The 17,698-nt window shown below is 43.5% G+C and overlaps 1 protein-coding gene across 6 annotated transcripts in view; it reads left to right on the top strand.

The window, feature by feature from the left end:
• mical3a (microtubule associated monooxygenase, calponin and LIM domain containing 3a) overlaps positions 1 to 17,698 on the top strand; it is a 56,066-nt gene that overhangs the window by 16,694 nt on the left and 21,674 nt on the right. For 3 of the 6 annotated variants that reach the window (XM_062389387.1, XM_062389386.1, XM_062389385.1), the window contains exons 7-28: positions 442 to 542; positions 2,603 to 2,860; positions 3,024 to 3,139; positions 3,487 to 3,613; positions 4,287 to 4,380; positions 4,509 to 4,538; positions 5,053 to 5,200; positions 6,500 to 6,696; positions 6,866 to 6,984; positions 7,095 to 7,157; positions 7,274 to 7,447; positions 8,374 to 8,475; positions 10,313 to 10,423; positions 10,936 to 10,998; positions 11,217 to 11,330; positions 11,613 to 11,717; positions 12,115 to 12,228; positions 12,347 to 12,442; positions 14,051 to 14,158; positions 14,613 to 14,799; positions 15,486 to 15,580; positions 15,749 to 15,842. In XM_062389387.1, coding sequence (XP_062245371.1) covers positions 442 to 542; positions 2,603 to 2,860; positions 3,024 to 3,139; positions 3,487 to 3,613; positions 4,287 to 4,380; positions 4,509 to 4,538; positions 5,053 to 5,200; positions 6,500 to 6,696; positions 6,866 to 6,984; positions 7,095 to 7,157; positions 7,274 to 7,447; positions 8,374 to 8,475; positions 10,313 to 10,423; positions 10,936 to 10,998; positions 11,217 to 11,330; positions 11,613 to 11,717; positions 12,115 to 12,228; positions 12,347 to 12,442; positions 14,051 to 14,158; positions 14,613 to 14,799; positions 15,486 to 15,580; positions 15,749 to 15,842 — 2,616 coding nt within the window. Of the gene's footprint in view, positions 1 to 441; positions 543 to 2,602; positions 2,861 to 3,023; positions 3,140 to 3,486; positions 3,614 to 4,286; positions 4,381 to 4,508; positions 4,539 to 5,052; positions 5,201 to 6,499; positions 6,697 to 6,865; positions 6,985 to 7,094; positions 7,158 to 7,273; positions 7,448 to 8,373; positions 8,476 to 8,828; positions 8,913 to 10,312; positions 10,424 to 10,935; positions 10,999 to 11,216; positions 11,331 to 11,612; positions 11,718 to 12,114; positions 12,229 to 12,346; positions 12,443 to 14,050; positions 14,159 to 14,612; positions 14,800 to 15,485; positions 15,581 to 15,748; positions 15,843 to 17,698 lie in introns of all 6 variants that reach the window. The other 3 variants (XM_062389390.1, XM_062389389.1, XM_062389388.1) reach the window with 2 other exon arrangements.

Below are 17,698 nucleotides of genomic sequence, written 5' to 3'. Positions count from 1 at the left end.
TATAAAGACCAGGTGCTAAATAATAATTGTATTTTGGTTCTGATCGCTGGTCCCAAAGATCTGAATCATTCAAATTCAAAAGATATCCAACCCTACATAACAATTGTTAGATTATTTGTTTATATAAGTAATTCTAAGAGCTCAAGCTAGATTTAAGATGTAATACCAAATAAAAAGTTAACTAGGACAAATGATTTGTCTTTTTTAACACAGTTCTGAATTTGTCAGCACACCCAATTAAAATGCTCAACATCATATTGGATGCCAAGCTTGTTCGGTTTATTGCTGACATGACGATGTCCCTCGGGGCTTTGGTTATGTGCTCTGAGTCGCGTAATTGCCGCTCCGGTTCCCCAAATGCGACATGACAGTCAGCTGTGGCAATAAGGAGCAGGATTGTTCTTGGTATTTAACAATACGTGTCTCTGTCGGTCTCTTTAGGTGTTGACCTGGAAAACATTGTCTACTACAAGGATGACACGCACTACTTTGTGATGACTGCCAAAAAGCAGAGCCTGCTGGAGAAAGGAGTCATTCTGCATGTGAGTGATCAAGGCCCAGAACTTTGTGTGTGTGTGTTTGTGTTTGAGAGACAATTGTTGAATCTCATTTGGGGTCTCTGTTCTAGATGTAAAGACTGTACGCACGTACAAGCTGAAAATCAACAACTCTGACTCTATCTCTCTTTTATCTTGTTCTTTTTGTTTGTCTTTGTGGGTTTGTGCGGTGTGGTTAATGGTCTAACCAAGCCAAGTATCCAGGAAGACACTAGTAACACAAGCAGACCCATAGTGTCCTGTCCCTGGCCACATTCCAGGAAACGGAAAAGACCGCATTTCTGTCATCATAGACAACACAGACATATTATGCCCATTGTCAGGTTTATTATTTGAATTTGGGGTATTACTTTAAAAGATTTATAACCCCTAAGGTTTATAAAACACATCACACTGACCATTGCTGCAGCTCCTCTTTTCAGCCTCTGTCTGAAACACTTGGTTACAGCTCCTCTCTCAATAAAACCCAGTCTGCTCTGATTGGCCAGCAGGTCCACTTTGTTGCGAGGGTTCAACAACTTCTGGTGAATGTAGGAAATGTCAGGCTCCACTTTTGCTTTAGCTGGCTTTGTTAGGCGCTGTGCTAAGCTAACAGCTAGAATGGCATCACAATGATGCAGAAGTATCGGGCAGTTACTGAGGAGGAGTTTCAGGTGTTTCAGGAGAACGGGAGCAATGTTTTCTTTGGGGAAGTCAAGTTCCTTTTTACCAATATAACATACTGTAGGACAGTAAATCTGAAAAAGCAAGACATGTCTCTAATGTTTGTAAAACAAGCGTTTTTGTAAACCTGTGTCACAGTCGTCACTTCTCTTCAGCTAAGTTTGTCTGTCTTACATAAACCCACTTGTTCAACATATCTTTGTGTCCCTGTGCATGTGTGTGCACGCCTGTGTTTGTTTTCATGTTGAGCTGATGACATTAATGAGCTTTTGCTGTACGCTGAGCTCCGGAGCCAGAGGGGATTTGAAAGCAGCAGGCGCATGTTAATGAAAAGGCACAATTGACTGCAACTGGGCTTCGATAGGAAGTCAAAGCCAGATCCTCTTATAGCAGGGAAGATGACTCAGTGCTGCTGCTTGGAAGTGGATAGGGAAAAGGTTGGCATAAGCGGTCCTCACATGTCCAGTCAAATCTACGAAAACAACCTCCATTCATATCTTCCACTGCCCTGCCCTTCCTGTCAGCCACCAGCACCACCAGCCTGGCCCGGTCTGGCCTGGCCCGCTCTGGCAGCCTCAGCCAGGGAGTTTGAAGATTGAAGAATGTGTCTCTCACCACCCTCTATGAAAACATGTCACAATGAAAGCATGAGCTGATTTGATGCTACATGTGGCAGAGAGATGTGAACAGCGCAGTTCATTCCAGTTTCTCTGCCTCTTTGGAACACAGTCAAGCTACAGAGTCCTACAGACTAGCTTTAACATTATAACTTATTGAATCTTTAACAATAAACCCAGGCATGTATATGGGAGTGATATCTGTGAGTGTGTGACATTTGCTGGAGCTTTATTGGATTCAAGGGGACTGTTGGGCCTTGGTGGAGGAATGCGCTCTACTGTGTCCTTTTCTAGTTACAACATATTTTCTCCTCCACAGCTTTCCTTGTGGTTTGTGTACGTTTGTGCATCAGCACTATTTTTACAGATTCTCTTGTGCCACAACAATTTAGGACAGAAATAGTAGCATCTGCACCTCGAAGGCTGACTAATCCCTGCCACATCACACTTCTCCTGTGTTGTCCTTGAATATTGCGATGACTTTACCAAGTCATAGGTTTCGGAATTTTTTATAGTTAGTCTTTCAGTCTGCACTGGAATAAGTCAAGTGAAATTTACGTTGATAGTTTTTTGTCAGTCTGCGAACAACAGTTTGCCCCCCATCAGCAGTTCATCATCTTCTTTCTGACACAGCTGCAAACACAATTCTTTCATAAGCGGAGGGAGGCATTTCTAGAATTGCTGATTTTGAGTGATTTCTCTGCACATCTCTTATCTCAATTTCCTCTTTTCTAATCTCCTCTCTATGTCTCGTTTCTCCTGTAGGACTATGCAGACACGGAGATGCTGCTGTCCAGAGCCAACGTAGACCAGGTAGCGCTGCTGTCTTACGCCCGTGAAGCTGCAGACTTCTCCACCAACCACCAGCTGCCTACACTGGACTTCGCCATCAACCACTACGGCCAGCCGGATGTAGCCATGTTCGACTTCACCTGCATGTATGCCTCTGAGAACGCGGCCATGGTGCGCCAGCGCAATGGCCACGAGCTGCTAGTGGCGCTGGTGGGAGACAGCCTGTTGGAGGTGAGACAAACAACATAGACCATGTTTTGACTATTTTATAATCCTCAAGGTCAAGTTGTTTGATTCTTGTGTCATATTCAAGCATCTGTTTTGTGATTCCATCTCCTTCATTCTCCTGTGGCCATATTTGGTGATAAAACGTTGTGTTCGCTGTCATCTCCAGCCCTTCTGGCCCATGGGCACTGGCATTGCTCGAGGTTTCCTGGCAGCCATGGACTCGGGCTGGATGGTGAAGAGCTGGGCTCAGGGAAAAACCCCCCTGGAGGTGCTGGCTGAGAGGTGAGGGTTTGCGTACACACCAAAAACACGGCTTTGTTATTGCGCACAAACACACACACACACACACATACACTAACACGTTTCCTCTCTTCAAACACACCCTTTTATCTCTAAGTGTTTTACTAGGGAATGTGCATGTACGTGAAGCATCAGTCCCACCTCTCTCAGTGCTAATGGGATAAGAGCCTCTCGATAGAACTGAATGGAATGTGACTCCTCTGTCCCGCAGTAACTCTCTGTGCTCTCTGATAACAACGCTCAGATCATTTGTTTACGTATAATCAGAGCATTTCTTGAACTGAAGTGTTTTTCAGTTCATAAAACCGGTTTTCCTCTGTCCCCTATAGGGAGAGTATTTACCGTCTCCTGCCCCAGACCACTCCAGAAAACATCAGCAAGAACTTCAATCACTACAGTGTGGATCCGACCACACGGTACCCCAACATCTGCCTTAACTTCCTCAAGCCCAGCCAGGTGAGAGTATGAACCAGTATCCATATCACCAGCCTCACTGGTTACACGTTACCACATACGAAGGACCAGCTGCTCAGCTGACGTCCTCTGACCTGCTATAGTTTCACAATGAAGCAAAGCATAACTGTTATCTTCTCGGTGTAATGAAACACTGACTATGATGATGATGATAATGATAATGATACTTTTCTTACATTTTTTTAAATCTTTCTTCATTGTTGCACTAATTTAATCATTCAACCTCTCCTGACGCCCCTCGCTCTCTTTCTCTATCTCTCTCTCGCTCCTGCCAACAGACCGACACACACACACAAACATTGTCATCCAACATAACTATAAAATCACACTGCGTAAAAACAACACAGTTTGCTCTTCACAAATACAAATGACAGTTGATGACATATACATATAGAGCGGGGAAGTGAGCTATGATAACACTCAGGTCAGTCTGAATGACGTCAACTTGTGATCAGATCTCTCAGAATGGATGTTAATATCAGGGCCTGTTACTGCTTCATTGACCACATGGATTTATAATATCAGTTACAAGTCAAGGATATGGCGCTGCTGTACGAAATGAGAAATGTGAACAATTCTGCGACACAAGTTTTTGTTCTTGTAAAACTCCACGTGTTGGTTTTCACACATGTGGTCTTTTTGCGTGTGTTTGCAGATGCGGAATCTCTTCGATACCGGGGAGCCGCGGGAAATGCGAATTGAGATAGAGAATGTTATCAACACGTCGACACCCAAGTTGGCCAGGAATGGTTTGTATCTCTTTATCATTTCATTAGTTTATCTAAAGTCGTCCCTCCATGTGCTTATTGATCAGTGTAGGATTTTGCTGCAATCACTGTTGCTGCTGAAATGTAACGATGAACTTTTTTCACTCTAGTAAATTGCCTGCTTGACAAGCAGTTACCAGGTAACATGAAGTCCACAAGCATGGTGTGATTTTTCAGGGATTCCTCACAGTCTACGCTGGTTTTTAGAGTTCACCTCCTGTGTGTTCACAAATGAATGATATGAAGTGAATCCTGGAATGATGGAACTAACATTCCTGTGAATGAATTTACTCATTGATAATCTCCCTGGTTATAGCCAACACTTAATGTGCCTGCTGTTTTGAAAGGTGCATCCACTCCTAACCTGTCATTTGCATCCTTTTATTCCTCTTGCACTCTTCTACGTCAGATTTTATTTTGACATGTCACGGTTCATAAAAATTCTTCACTGGCTGGTTGAAACTTGCACTAATATGGATGATGAGTCCATGGATGGCAACACTTTATAATCCTCTGCCCAGTCTTGTCTGACCAAGGCCACGAGATTGCCCAGCAAGAGATGTGTAGTCTTTTCCAGGAAACAGAATATCTTTTCATGTTTAATGCAGATTCTGTTCAACCTGACAATTGAATTCTCTCCCTCTGTCATACCAGAATCCATCGCCCGGTCGAGTAAACTGCTCAACTGGTGCCAGAGACAGACGGACGGCTACAGGAACGTTCACGTCACAGATCTGACCATGTCCTGGAAGAGCGGTCTGGCCCTGTGTGCCCTCATCCACCGATACAGACCGGATCTCATGTGAGTATCTGAAAGACGTGCAGGATCACACTGCACGGAACGCAGGTTATTACAGATGTTAATTTGTGGACTTAGAGGCAAACTCTGTAGAGTGTGTCGCAGTGTGGTTAAGAGAGTGAACGGGTTAAAGCTGCTGCGGTGGCTGGAACGGGCAGCCTGCTGAGTTTATGTGAGTGTGTTGGTTGCAAATGATGTTTATTGTCTGGTTGGGACCTTGGGTTTGGACTGTACCATAAATCCCTGTAAATGAGGTGACAGCTACCAGTCATAACTGCCTCACACGCACACACACACACATGCACACACGCACACCATACAAAAACACAGTCTCCATCCACATTGCCTAATGAAGTTTGCTTCCCTTGCGATTAACATTACAAGCTATTAGTCTCCGTGTCCTTCCTGACCTTTACCAAGCGCTGAAGCAGTCGTGCTCTGCTTCCTTTTGATTGGCCAGATGATGATGGGAGGGGGGGGTAAGGAAGGAGGCTAGTGGTGGGTGGAGGTACCTTGGGAAAACGGCGTTCACGTGTATGCGTGTGCAAGATTGATGCTGAGTGGAGGCTCCAGTGCTAATGCCTGTAAATGGACTGAATGTGCAGCTGTATTGATGAGGCATGTTTATTGTGTTTTCAGCTGCGGTGTAATGACATTTACAGTAAAGCTTTCCATAACATGTACAGTTGCCTGCTGTGCTCAAGTGCTTCTCTGTTATGTCCACAACTTTTGGAAAGCTGTGGAAAATATAGATTTGTTCCCTCTTTTTCAAGATAGATATGTGTTGTGTATTTCATAGACTTTGTGTGCGACATACTTAAGAGTCATCGGAGAATGATATTGAAAGCAAAGTGTGTCACATTATTTCTACTAATAGCTAACATAGAGCCCAACTGATATAGATTTAATGGGGCAGATGATACAGCCCTTATGACATATACATATTATTGAGGCTTGATACTTAAAGCTTAACCATGAATTTATTGTAAATAACTATAGATAAAAAGAACACACAAATACAACCAAATATGTATAACTTTTTTTTATTGTAACTTAAGATAAAAGATCAGATAAAATATGACCACCTCTCAATCACTGTACACAAAAATGTTGCAAAGTTTGCTGAATCTGTTGAATTATATATATTATATTTGTTTTACATATGCAAGACAAACATAGATTATGATCATGGATATGAAGCAGTTGTGTTTTATCTCTAGCTTTTCACTTAGCGCTCTTATCATGTCCCGTCTCATTCTGTTATGGTCTTTTGTTCTTTCTCTCTCCCTCTCCTGCCCTCAGTGACTTTGACTCGCTGGACGAGCGAGACCAGCAGAAGAACAACCAGTTGGGCTTCGACGTGGCGGAGAAGGAATTTGGCATCTCGCCCTGCATGACTGGCAAGGAGATGTCCTCTGTGGTGGAGCCAGACAAGCTCTCCATGGTCATGTACCTCAGCCAGTTCTATGAGATGTTCAGAGACACAGTGCCACCCGGAGGTGAGAGTGGGTGATACAGTAGAACTGTTTGTTGGGAGGTGTCTCTAATTACAGAAGTGTTGTCTTGTGACAGATGCTGTGAAAACATAATTACACGGAATCCTGAGAGGATTCAAAAACATTTTTACTTGCTTATAACCTAAAATTTTCCCCCTGGATTTATGTTCAGATAAACACAACATGAGCCCTGAGGAGAAGGCAGCACTGATATCCAGCACCAAGTCTCCCATCTCGTTCCTGAGCAAACTCGGTCAGAGCATAGCGATATCCAGGAAACGAAATCCAAAGGTCAGAGTCTGGAAAAATTGCTCTCGATTTCCCTAAAACCTCAAAATAACGTAACTTCACTATTTCCCTGTTTTGCCTGGAGTCAAAATAACTCATGGGGTCATCAACAGGACAAGAAAGAGAAGGACGTGGACGGTTTGGGGAAGAGGAGGAAGACGAGTCAGTCTGAAGATGTGAGTCGTGTCTCAGTTTGAGAAATCAAACCGACCAGAACAGACTAATTAATCCCACTGGACTGACGACAGCAGGCGGAAAATAACAAACCTCTATCCCCCCCTTTTCTCCTCAGGAGGAATTGTCCCGGACCGGTCGTGACGACAGGCCGTCCATCCCGGCTCTGTGCGAGAGAAAAGTGGAATCTGCTGCCGTGGGGAACAGCAACAAAGTCAAGGTCATGGCCACCCAGCTGCTCGCCAAGTTCGAGGAGAACGCCCCGGCCCATTCCAGCGGACTCAAACGACAGGTATGGAGGAAATCACGTGGTTCATGTGGTCGAGATGAAAATTTCTCTCATTGTGGTTTGTTTTTCCTCACAATGGATATTTTGATGGTCATGCAGATTCCACGCTGTGTGCGACAGGGCCTCTAGTCTCTCGGGGGGATGAGATGTAGGCCTCGTGCATTAATGAGCTCAGATGCAGAATGCTAATATTGGTCAGGCCGGGTATTGTTCCGAGGTCTGGTGGGCGGCCTCCCTGGTGCTGACTGGGCTTTGAGGGCTCTGCCAAGCGCTGGCTTTCTCTCCAGCGAGGAGGGACCGAGCGGTGGGAGGGAGACGTGGGCCCCGGAACACTAGGTTGTATTGTTGATTGAAAGAAAAGACGAGTCTGAGAAGTTCCAGTCCGAGAAAGAACGTCTTGTTACTGAATGACTTAAGAGACCTGCTTTTAAATTGGTGTTATTCTTTTAATATATAAGATTATGTTCGAAATATTCGTGTTTATTGCTTTTGCCACCAGATGCGTATGAAATTACCTGATTCTATGATTATATTAGTCCAAAATTGAATATTGAGTAATCTGAGGGTTTGTGCGGAAGGATTAAAGGATTTAAAAATGTAATAGTGAAGCAGTTGCTTGATGTTTATTTTCATAATATCTCTTAAGCGCGGTTTATAAATGGTTCACAACTTCTCCCAGCATGATGTCCTTATGACCCTTTGTCATTTCCCTTATTGCTTTTGAACGCTCATTTTCCAACCACTGTGACCATTTTGACCACTGTGACCATTGTGACCACTGTGACCATTGTGCAGCTGATTTACTTCCCCTTTCTCTCTCCTCGCCTTCATCTCCCATCATGGACCGTTTCCATGATGCCTTGCATGGTTATTCTGGCCCTCTCATTGGCCACACTCGCTGTCACCCATCTTTACCCGGGCCCACAAAGGGGGACTCGCTGCCCAATCTGGACCGCCTTTTGCCCCCTTCCCCACCCCAACGCCCTGTGAGAGAGCCAGTGCGCCTGGCGCCGGTTCCAGCGTGGAGGAAGGTAAAGAGTGGCACTGACCTGACCCTGAATCCCCTCCTTTAGAAACTAACCGCTAGACTGACCATCCTAACCATACGTCCCTGTGGTGTGTCATAGCGAGGGGACAGCTGGTTTTTGTTGACTGGTGCGGTAGAAACTGCAGATCTCTAGTGTCCGATGTGATGGGATTAACCCAGAAGTGCAGGTCGTAGTTAGCAAAACACTTTTTGTGTCTGTGTGAGTGTGTATGTAACTTATCAGTAAGGTAGCTGTGCAGTTTTGAGTATTTGTGTCAAAGCAAGAGAGAGAGATGTACGAGTGAACCAGGGTCATGGTCTCCCTCTCTCCTTCCTGCCTCTCTCCTCCCGGTTCAGAGACGCACACAGCAGCAGGAGCAGCTGAGCATTCGCTACAAAGACATGATCAAGGGTCCGACGCTGCCCGGGAAAGGGGAGCAGGTACGCTGGCCCGGTAGTTCAGCTCCTCGCAACCCCCCCAGTAAATCTAGCTTCACCCTCCTGCAGACGTGCATGGATTGGTGTTCCAATCCAGAAGAAAGGGAAAGGGAAGGTGGCATCTCTTAAGTTGGGCAACGTCTGGAGACTTAGAAGAAATCAAGTAGATCAGATTTGTTTCTGCTTGGCCCTTTGCTTATTTGTAATTTAAGACAATTTACATCCAATTGTATTTTGTTTTTTGTAGTGACAATGCATCATTAAACACGAACAGGCCAATGTTAAAGAATGATTGCACAAAGCTGTAATATTCAAAATGGAAAAATGTTTTTTGCATAACATTGTGCAGCCAGTTTCTTTGTCTGCAGTATTTAGACAGTTCAAGGTTTCCCCCTGTGGGGTTTTTCTTTCTAAACAAACAAAGCTTCTGTTTACATTTAGCCTTTCTTTCTCCAGAAAGCATTGTGTGCGTTCTAAAAGCCTCACAAGTTAGTTGAATCTATTTTTCTTGTGCTACTTGTATTCAGAAACTCAACTTTCATATTTCTACTGTTTAGAACAGTTTTAAATATTAGGTTCGTGTTTTCAAGAATGAAAAATATCAGACAGCAACAGAACGGTTGTCCTCTTGGATGATGTCTACCTTCCCTCTCTTTCTTGTTGCATTTGTCCACCACTTTTCTATGAGGTGAGCTCATGTGAAGGATTCCCTGCAGCCATCCTGTAGATAATAGGTTGATCTATTCTGCTTATAGGTGCACATCCATTACAAAGGGAAAAGGCCGGTGCTACACTTCTCTTGTGCAACCTCAGCAAAAGATCAACTCCTGCATCTAGTTGTTAGAATTGAGTTTCTAAAGCCGCTGCTCATATTTAATATTCTCTTTGTTCTCTTAAAAGTAAATCACTGACTTTTTACTGCAACTTTTTGGAATATTGTAATAACAAGATAATAATTATTGTTATTTTATAATAATAGTTATTATTAGTAGTAGTAGTAGCAGCAGTAGTAGTACTATAATCTGTATTTGCGTAGTACATTTCTTTACAAAGTACTTTATAAGAGGATTAATTCACATTAAAATAACAATATAATTATAGAACGACATAATATTCTATGAAAATAATATCATAGAAACTATTGTACAGGTAAGGATCTTTACTGTGAAGTAGAAGGCACCAAACTAAGTCTATTAACTGAACTAATCACTAATTTGATCTTGATGAAACATACAAATATCGTGAATTATAACTTCTCTTGGTTTACATTGTTTTTTGGTCGCATATAAATGTTTTATCCGACTATGAATGACAGAGATAACAGCATAAAACATTCATCTCAGCACCAAGCTCATCGTCTTCATCCTCATCTTCATCATCTCTCCTGTCCCTCGTCTCTGAAGGCCAGAGGTGGTGACGAGCAGCTGTCCGGCTCGGGCGCTCGGAGTTGCCCAAAGAAAACCATTCTGCTCCCTTCTTCCTCCTCCACTTCCTCGCTCTCTCTCCACTCAGAGGTGACTCACGAGTCTGCTCTATCTCTCTCTGTGTGTGTGTCTGTGTGTGTGTGTCCATCCCTGACATAAACCCATCGAGTGTCCCCAGACTCCCTGTTTTTATCTCCCACATCATTCTTCCTAATCATGTCTGCTGCACTTCAGGTTCTAGCTCTGTGCTGTGCAGCATAGACAAAAACAATGCTGCTTTTTCCCAAGTGAACTTTCTAGAGACCTCGGGTCTTGTTTACTTTCCTGTTTGTGGGTTTTGTGGGTTTTGTGTGTTTGTGTGTGTGGTTGTGTGTGAGGGTCATTATCAGAAGAGCTGCTTGTTTGTACACTGAAAGGTGTTTTGTTGGAATGTGGCAGATTGTAAATAAACAACGACTCAGGGGACCTTTGGTCGTTTTAACTCATTGTCAGGAATTCTAACAAGATGATTTTCAAAGCCCCGAAAGCTTTTTGTTCCAGCCTCCTATTCTGCCCGATTCAAAGTATTAACACCAGCATCTGCTCATTTCCACCTTTTTAAGAATGTGAGTAGAAGTCCAGAGGAAGAGGAGCTTGAATACTACGAGAGGCCTCTGAAACACGGGGTAAAGTGTTGCCGTGTTTGCATGGATGTGAATTCAGCTTGTTGCTGGTCTTGCTTTTGTTTGTGGTTGGAATTTTTTTATGAGATAATGGTCGGAGCTGCTGTAAACAGACATCTGTATGGAATAAACCAGGTGGTTCCCTATATGAAACCTCGGTATTGAAAGCATTCAGCCGCTCGCCCGCACAGCATCAGGTCTCAATGGAGCTTGTTTGGCAGGAATGGGAACGCCTGCACCTGACAGACCCAGGACCCATTCACATCCCCGGTATACAAGAGAGGGCCGACCGCCTGATTTCTAGATTTAAGGGCAAACCTGACAAACCACCAAAGGTGAACACCATGCATGGACGTTTATGTGTGAGCAGGGTTTACAAGAAATGTTAGTTTTACTCATAGACTGTTTATAAAGATGGACAACATCACTGCTCTCCAAAGTGAAGCCACACCGAATGTCCAAGATGGCAGCGTTGACATTCAGGATATTTTTTGTGCTTCATCTTTATAAACAGTCTATGGTTTTACTTTACATTTATTTAAAAGAAAACAACAACGACAACATGCATTTGCACTTTCTAATTCCTTCTCTTAACTATCCCTCTTCTCCCCATGGAGCCTAAGAAAAAGCCGTCCCGTTTCTTTGTAGAGCAGTGGCACTTGTCCCGAGGCCCCAGTGAGGGTCCTGGTTCACCAGTCTCCTCTCCTGACTCCAGTAGAAAGGTTCGCTCTCTGGTGCTGTGGACTAACGTACCCCCCCCCCCCCCCCCCCCCCCTCCATGTTTTCACTTTGAGCTGAGGACATCACTTAAGCTTGTTCACTTCTTGTTTATTTATCTCGAGTGCACTCTGTTGATTTGTTAGGTATTTCTGCAACAGATCCTCACTAACTGCAGGGCAGAGTTTACCCACTCAGGCTCACGTCTCTACACAAATTAAAGACTGTCAGCTGGAGCTATGAAAACATTGGCTAACAGAACCGTCTATGTTACTGCGCCGCGATGACAGACTTTTTTCTGGAAGAGAGATTGTGTTTTGAAAACCACTAAAAAAGACAGAACGTAAACACTTTTCCTCCTCGTGCGTCCCTCTGGTGATGGAATCATCTGTTTCTCTGCAGGAGTCAGGCAGGCCTCTGCACTCCGATGACCGAATGCCCTTATATGTGCTTAGCATTCAGGAGAGGGCCGAGCAGCTTGTCTCTCAGTTGGAGGGCAAGGCCGTCGCACCTCAGGTGAAATTGATCGGTTAATGAAGATGGCTGATTATCGGTCTTGTGGTAAACTTTCTTTCTTGCTCCACTTTACTACATTTCTAACTCCTCTCCTCTCCCCCCCTCATCCTCCGTGGAGACTCAGATAAAGCCCTCAGGTTTCTTTATGGAACAATGGTACCTGGCCCGAGCCCAGACCCCCCCCGGTACTTCCCCGTCTCCCTCCGACAGACAGGTAGTGTCGCCATGCGTCCGAGGAATGTTGTGTGTCGATGCTAACACACCTACTCTCCCCGCCCCCCCAGTAAAGATGCATCGTTGCAAGTTGTGATAATTGCTTAACACTGCCTGATCTCACTGGAGACCTGCTTTGAGACTATTGTCAATTGTTTTACGGTGTCTGTGACAAATGTGTGTGTGAGTAATCAGCTTCCTGTGATTGTGATATCATTATATTCTCAGCTGGGTGTGTGTGCTTGAACTCATTTAGGATTCCCGCAGATATTTTGTTGCCTTGGAATTGAAGAGCAGCTTGTAGGCGAAAATAAATAAATCTCATCTAGTCTAAGTCCCGTGTTGATGAGCTCAGTTCCTGCTCTGGTGGAGCAACAACTTTGAAATGGAAGCAGGTCTGTAGCTCAGCACAGAGAAGTTAAGCAAGTTAAAATCTCATCTGCAGTGTCAGTGATCTCATGGCTTTGTTTTTGCTCCGGCAACATGTGACCTAAATTCTTCTGACACTGAGGATCAAAAGTTTTGATAGAATATTAAATCTAATCCTGGTGTAGAGTCATTCAGGATTTAAACTATGTACAGTTTAATTTGTTGACTGCTCTCTGAGTTCAGATAATAACCAATAGAATGATGCAGTGCAGAGTTATTGCCTGTGTGTGTATGTGTATTTGTGTGTGTGCGCATGTGAATGAAAAATGCATGTGTCTTACAGTGTGTTGGCACGACAGCCTGACCGATATGGATCTTTTTGGGATAGAAATTGACTGCCAATAAACGCATATTATATATCAGCCGATACATACATTTAGAAGTTGTAAACTTGTAGGAGTTATTCAATGTAATCAAGGCTTGATGTTTTATAGTTTAACCAAAAACTGTAAAATAAAAAACTATAAATAATAGGACAACACATATACTTTCAGATCTATAGAGCTTAATTAAGAAACTCCTTTTTTTGGGGAATAAAATATAAACATAAATAAGTGCCCGTGTCTTCATTGTTCGTGATGTAAAATAATCTTTATACCAATATATCTGCAAAAGTCTCAAAACGGCCGATTTTTATCATCCTACCAAGTATCAGTTGGGACTCTAGTATTTTTAAGTATATATTATACATAGTAGTACTATAGTATACTTCATGAACATGGCACATATCTTCTAAGTTGCTGTTGTCTTTCCCAGCACTAATATAGTTAATCTTGTTTTTCCCTGATGTCACATATCCAGTAGTGCTCTTTGTGAAAGTAACCTCGGAGCTGATGGGATATCATGTTTGACTGAGGAGTTACATTATCTGTATTGAACTTATTTTTCTAAAGCCACAGTATGTTTGGTTTTCTCACTTCTTCTTTCGGGGGCCGACTGCACATCTCTCCGCTTGATCACTGGAGCATGTGGACACTGCTTTGTCAAATCTAAACGACCTGTCAGACGCGACTGTTTGTGAACGCCCCCCCCTCCTCCCTGTTGAAACACTCTGACCTCCGCACACACTCCTCCTCCTCCCTCTGTTTTTCATGTTCTTTCTTTTTCCATCCATCATCTTCTAATGTTTGCTCACCTGTCTCTCTTTTCTGTCTCCTCCCTCCTGTAATGCTGTTGATAGCGCTTTGTGCGGATGTACACGGGGGGAGTTAGCTCCCTGGCTGAGCAGATAGCCAGTCAGCTTCAGTCTCGGGACGACCCCAAGCCCCCTCCTGAGAAGAGGGATTTGGTAAGGACCTGGTGGAGGCGCTGGACGACGGCGTGTAGCTGCGTGAACCAAAGCCATCACCTCACAGAGAGTGTTGTGTTGTGTATTGACCCGTGGTTGATACGTTGGTGTGTTAGTTTCCTGTCACGGTTTGCACCTCGATCCTTCTCCTTTTACCTTTTAGTGTTTAGTGTGTTTGGTCGACTAGCAACAGAAGTTTGCGTTTCCTTGTTGGGATGAAAAACGTGTCTTTACTGCTCATGCTTGTCCCTAATGAGGAATAACCCTTTAGACCCGCTGTGATGTAGTTAATTTGATTATAAAATAGCTCAATACCCAGCAAACATTAACAGAACCCTGGTGAGATTGTGATCTTGATAATATTATCTCTCTCTTTAATGCAACTCTCCCTCCCCCGTTCTCTCGTTTTCCTGTTTTCCCTCAGGACTGATTTAAATGCTTTATGGCTCCGCAGGGCTCCCTCAGGAAGGAGTTCCCCGTCAACCTCGGCGGCAGCGACGTCTGCTTCTTCTGTCGAAAGCGCGTCTACGTGATGGAGAGGCTGAGCGCCGAGGGGAAGTTCTTCCACCGCAGCTGCTTCAAGTGCGACTACTGCAACACCACGCTACGCCTGTCCTCCTACGCCTTCGACGTGGAGGATGGTAAGAGGCAAAGCTCTTAAGATTTAAAACAAAATTGTAGATGACATCAATTGCAGGCAAAAGTAATCTAACTTATTTCAGGCGCAATAATAAAAACCCAAACAGTTTGAAAGTGTCATATCAGTTTGGAATTTGGAAACCCCTCTCGAAACGATGTGCAACTTGGGCGCCTCCTAGTGGTCGTATCTAAACAAACACTGTCAGTCAGACCTCCCACTCAACCCGTGGCTCTGATACAAAGAACAATGGAATGAATGGACGGACACAAATACATACACAGCACAACATTTCACCTAACTTCTATAAAAAATATACTGTTGTTAGAAAACTTTTATAGATGCAATATTGAAACTAAATTCTCACACGGCATCAAACTCCTTTTGACCGCAGGGCAGTCTCATGATTCCATATTCCTCCTCTCTGTGAGGTGTCTATTGTTTTCAAGGACAAACACCAGATTGTTCAACGAGACAGAAACGCTGCTTCTCCAGAAATTTGTCGTGAGACATTGTTCCCACTGAAATGAGACCAAAAGGAAGTTTCTTTTATTCTAAATGACAAACACCGAGTCTGCTCCTGCAACAACAGATACCGGCCTGTGCATTCTGTGAGGTGAGAATGTGCACTGTGAATCTTTTATTTACGCATTCAGTATTTCTGTCTTTTCCTCCTCTCTTTCTCTGCAGGGAAATTCTACTGCAAGCCCCACTACTGTTACCGTCTGTCAGGCTATGCTCAGAGAAAGAGGCCTGCTCCCTCCCCAGCTCCAAACGAAGCCAAGGTACTGTTTGCTTCCTCTTCAAAAGGAAATGCTTATGTACATAGGGCCACGTGGAATAAGATAAGAGAAAAATGATTCCGGAACCTTTTATCCTCTCTTTTCTACTAAGAGAAGAACATTTTGTTGATTTGCCTGTTGTGGACCTTATCCCTCCTTCCTCCCTTGCAGGAGAACCCGTCGCCCAAAACCCCCACCTCGGCCGTAGATGCCCCAGGAAGGGCTATGGCAGCGGTGACCCCCTCGTCCGAGCTCCAGCCCTCAGGTACCCCACTTTCCTCTCTTGCCGTGGCACCCTTCCGTCTGGCCACAGGCATGGGAGTTCCTCTGCGCACCCTCGGCCGCACGCTCTCCTGGACCTGCCACCAGGTGGCGCGCAACCCCCTAGACTCTCCCTTCCTGTGTACCTACTGCATCTACCTCCTCTGCTGTTTCTCCATCAATGTCCTTCTCAACCTGCTCTAGCATGACTCTCTCGTTCCCACCTTCCTTCGTTTCTTTTTCACTCTTTGCCAACTAATGTACAGATGTAGTCGTTTGTGTTGCCTCACTGAGCCTTGCGGGGTGTTTACGTGAATGTCTCTTATTCCTGGAAGATGCAGCATTCTCTCTGTTTCATGGCCTCTCATTGGCCGAGACAGGTGATCAGCGATCTGGCTGAATCGTTTTAGAAGTGAATGGTGCATCTTCACTTTATTTTGTTTTTCTTGGCTTGATAATTAAAGCGTTGGACAGAGTTTCTTCTGATCAGCTCTGCAGGCAGCAACCTAAACCCTTTGAACCCACTTTATTCATTTACTGCAGCTCACCTGGATTTTACACTTTGATTAAGCAACAATATGGAAACTTTCAAAACTCAAAATATTGGTAGAAATTTGTTATTGATCATTGATATATCCAAGTTAATTGTTAAATATGATTTGTTTTTTTCAGCCTGTGTTTTGATGAAGAGCCAAGTTTAGTTCCTTTGTGAATGTAACCTCCTCCGGCTGCTCTCTCTCTCTCTTTTAGCTCTTCCTCCTCTCTCTCTCTCTCTCTCTCTCTCTCTCTCTCTCTCTCTCTCTCTCTGTGTTTGCCACCCTCTGACTGAACCTCTCCGTTCTGTGATCAAGTGCCTGTATCAGTGCTTCTGTGAGCTTTACCTTTCCCCCCTCCTACCAGAGCAGTTTAAAACTGAGAACTCGACTCTTGCTTGAATCAGTGCCTGTGATTGGTTCTCTTGTGATTTTCCACTCTTCTGTTGCACCTCTTCGGCTGCCCTGTCCCCCCCCCCCCCTGCATCCCTCGACCTCCCGCCCCTCACACACACTTCACTTCTCGGATTTGTTTTTTTACTCAGTCTATTGCATCTAACTGAATATATTTCTTTGCATATTATAGTTCAATATAATCACATAGACTAGGAAGAGCTGGGTGGGCTGATAGGATGAATAGAAAATTAATAATTGAATTTTAAGTAAATTGTTGGCCTGCTGCTATGTGTAGCAAGTGTAATGAATTTAAATTATTGCTCATGAATAGTGTCATAACAACATAAACACTTGCAACATTAATACATTATGCTAGTAATAATGAAATTAAATAATTATTTGTATTACTTAATATAGACAACATGGAATAAAATAACAAGATAATCGTCTGATAATAAGGCACATCTCTTATCCCATTACTGATCATATCTCGTAATAGGAAGTCGAAATAATGGCTTCAAGTAATTAAGAAGACATTTTAGGATGAATCACTTCTATTCAAATGTAATTTTTCATCATAAACCCTTAAATCTGAGTAAAATTCATGATATAATTAAAGTATTATCATTATTTATAATATTTAAGAGATATGACTTTAATGGAAACTGTGCAAACTGCAGTAGAAAGCGAACTCGTCGCTTTTATCCTTTAATTATACAATTGTTGAAAGGTAAAGCATTAAGTTTAATAAAATAGATTTCTTCTCATCTGTCTCAGATTTTCAGACAGTATCAAATATCAAACAGTCGTTGTCAAACTTCTCATTTATTAGAGGGATTAACACGGGATCATTGCTTATGGAACTGTAAACTATACAGAGACGTGCACTATGATGTCTGAAGCACTTACTTTTTATTAATTCCTCTCACAT

This window comes from Platichthys flesus, chromosome 6 (genome assembly GCF_949316205.1).
Source record: "Platichthys flesus chromosome 6, fPlaFle2.1, whole genome shotgun sequence".
Lineage (NCBI taxonomy): Eukaryota > Metazoa > Chordata > Actinopteri > Pleuronectiformes > Pleuronectidae > Platichthys > Platichthys flesus.
Note: the sequence above shows the minus strand (reverse complement) of the source record. Positions and strands in the feature narration are given on the sequence as shown.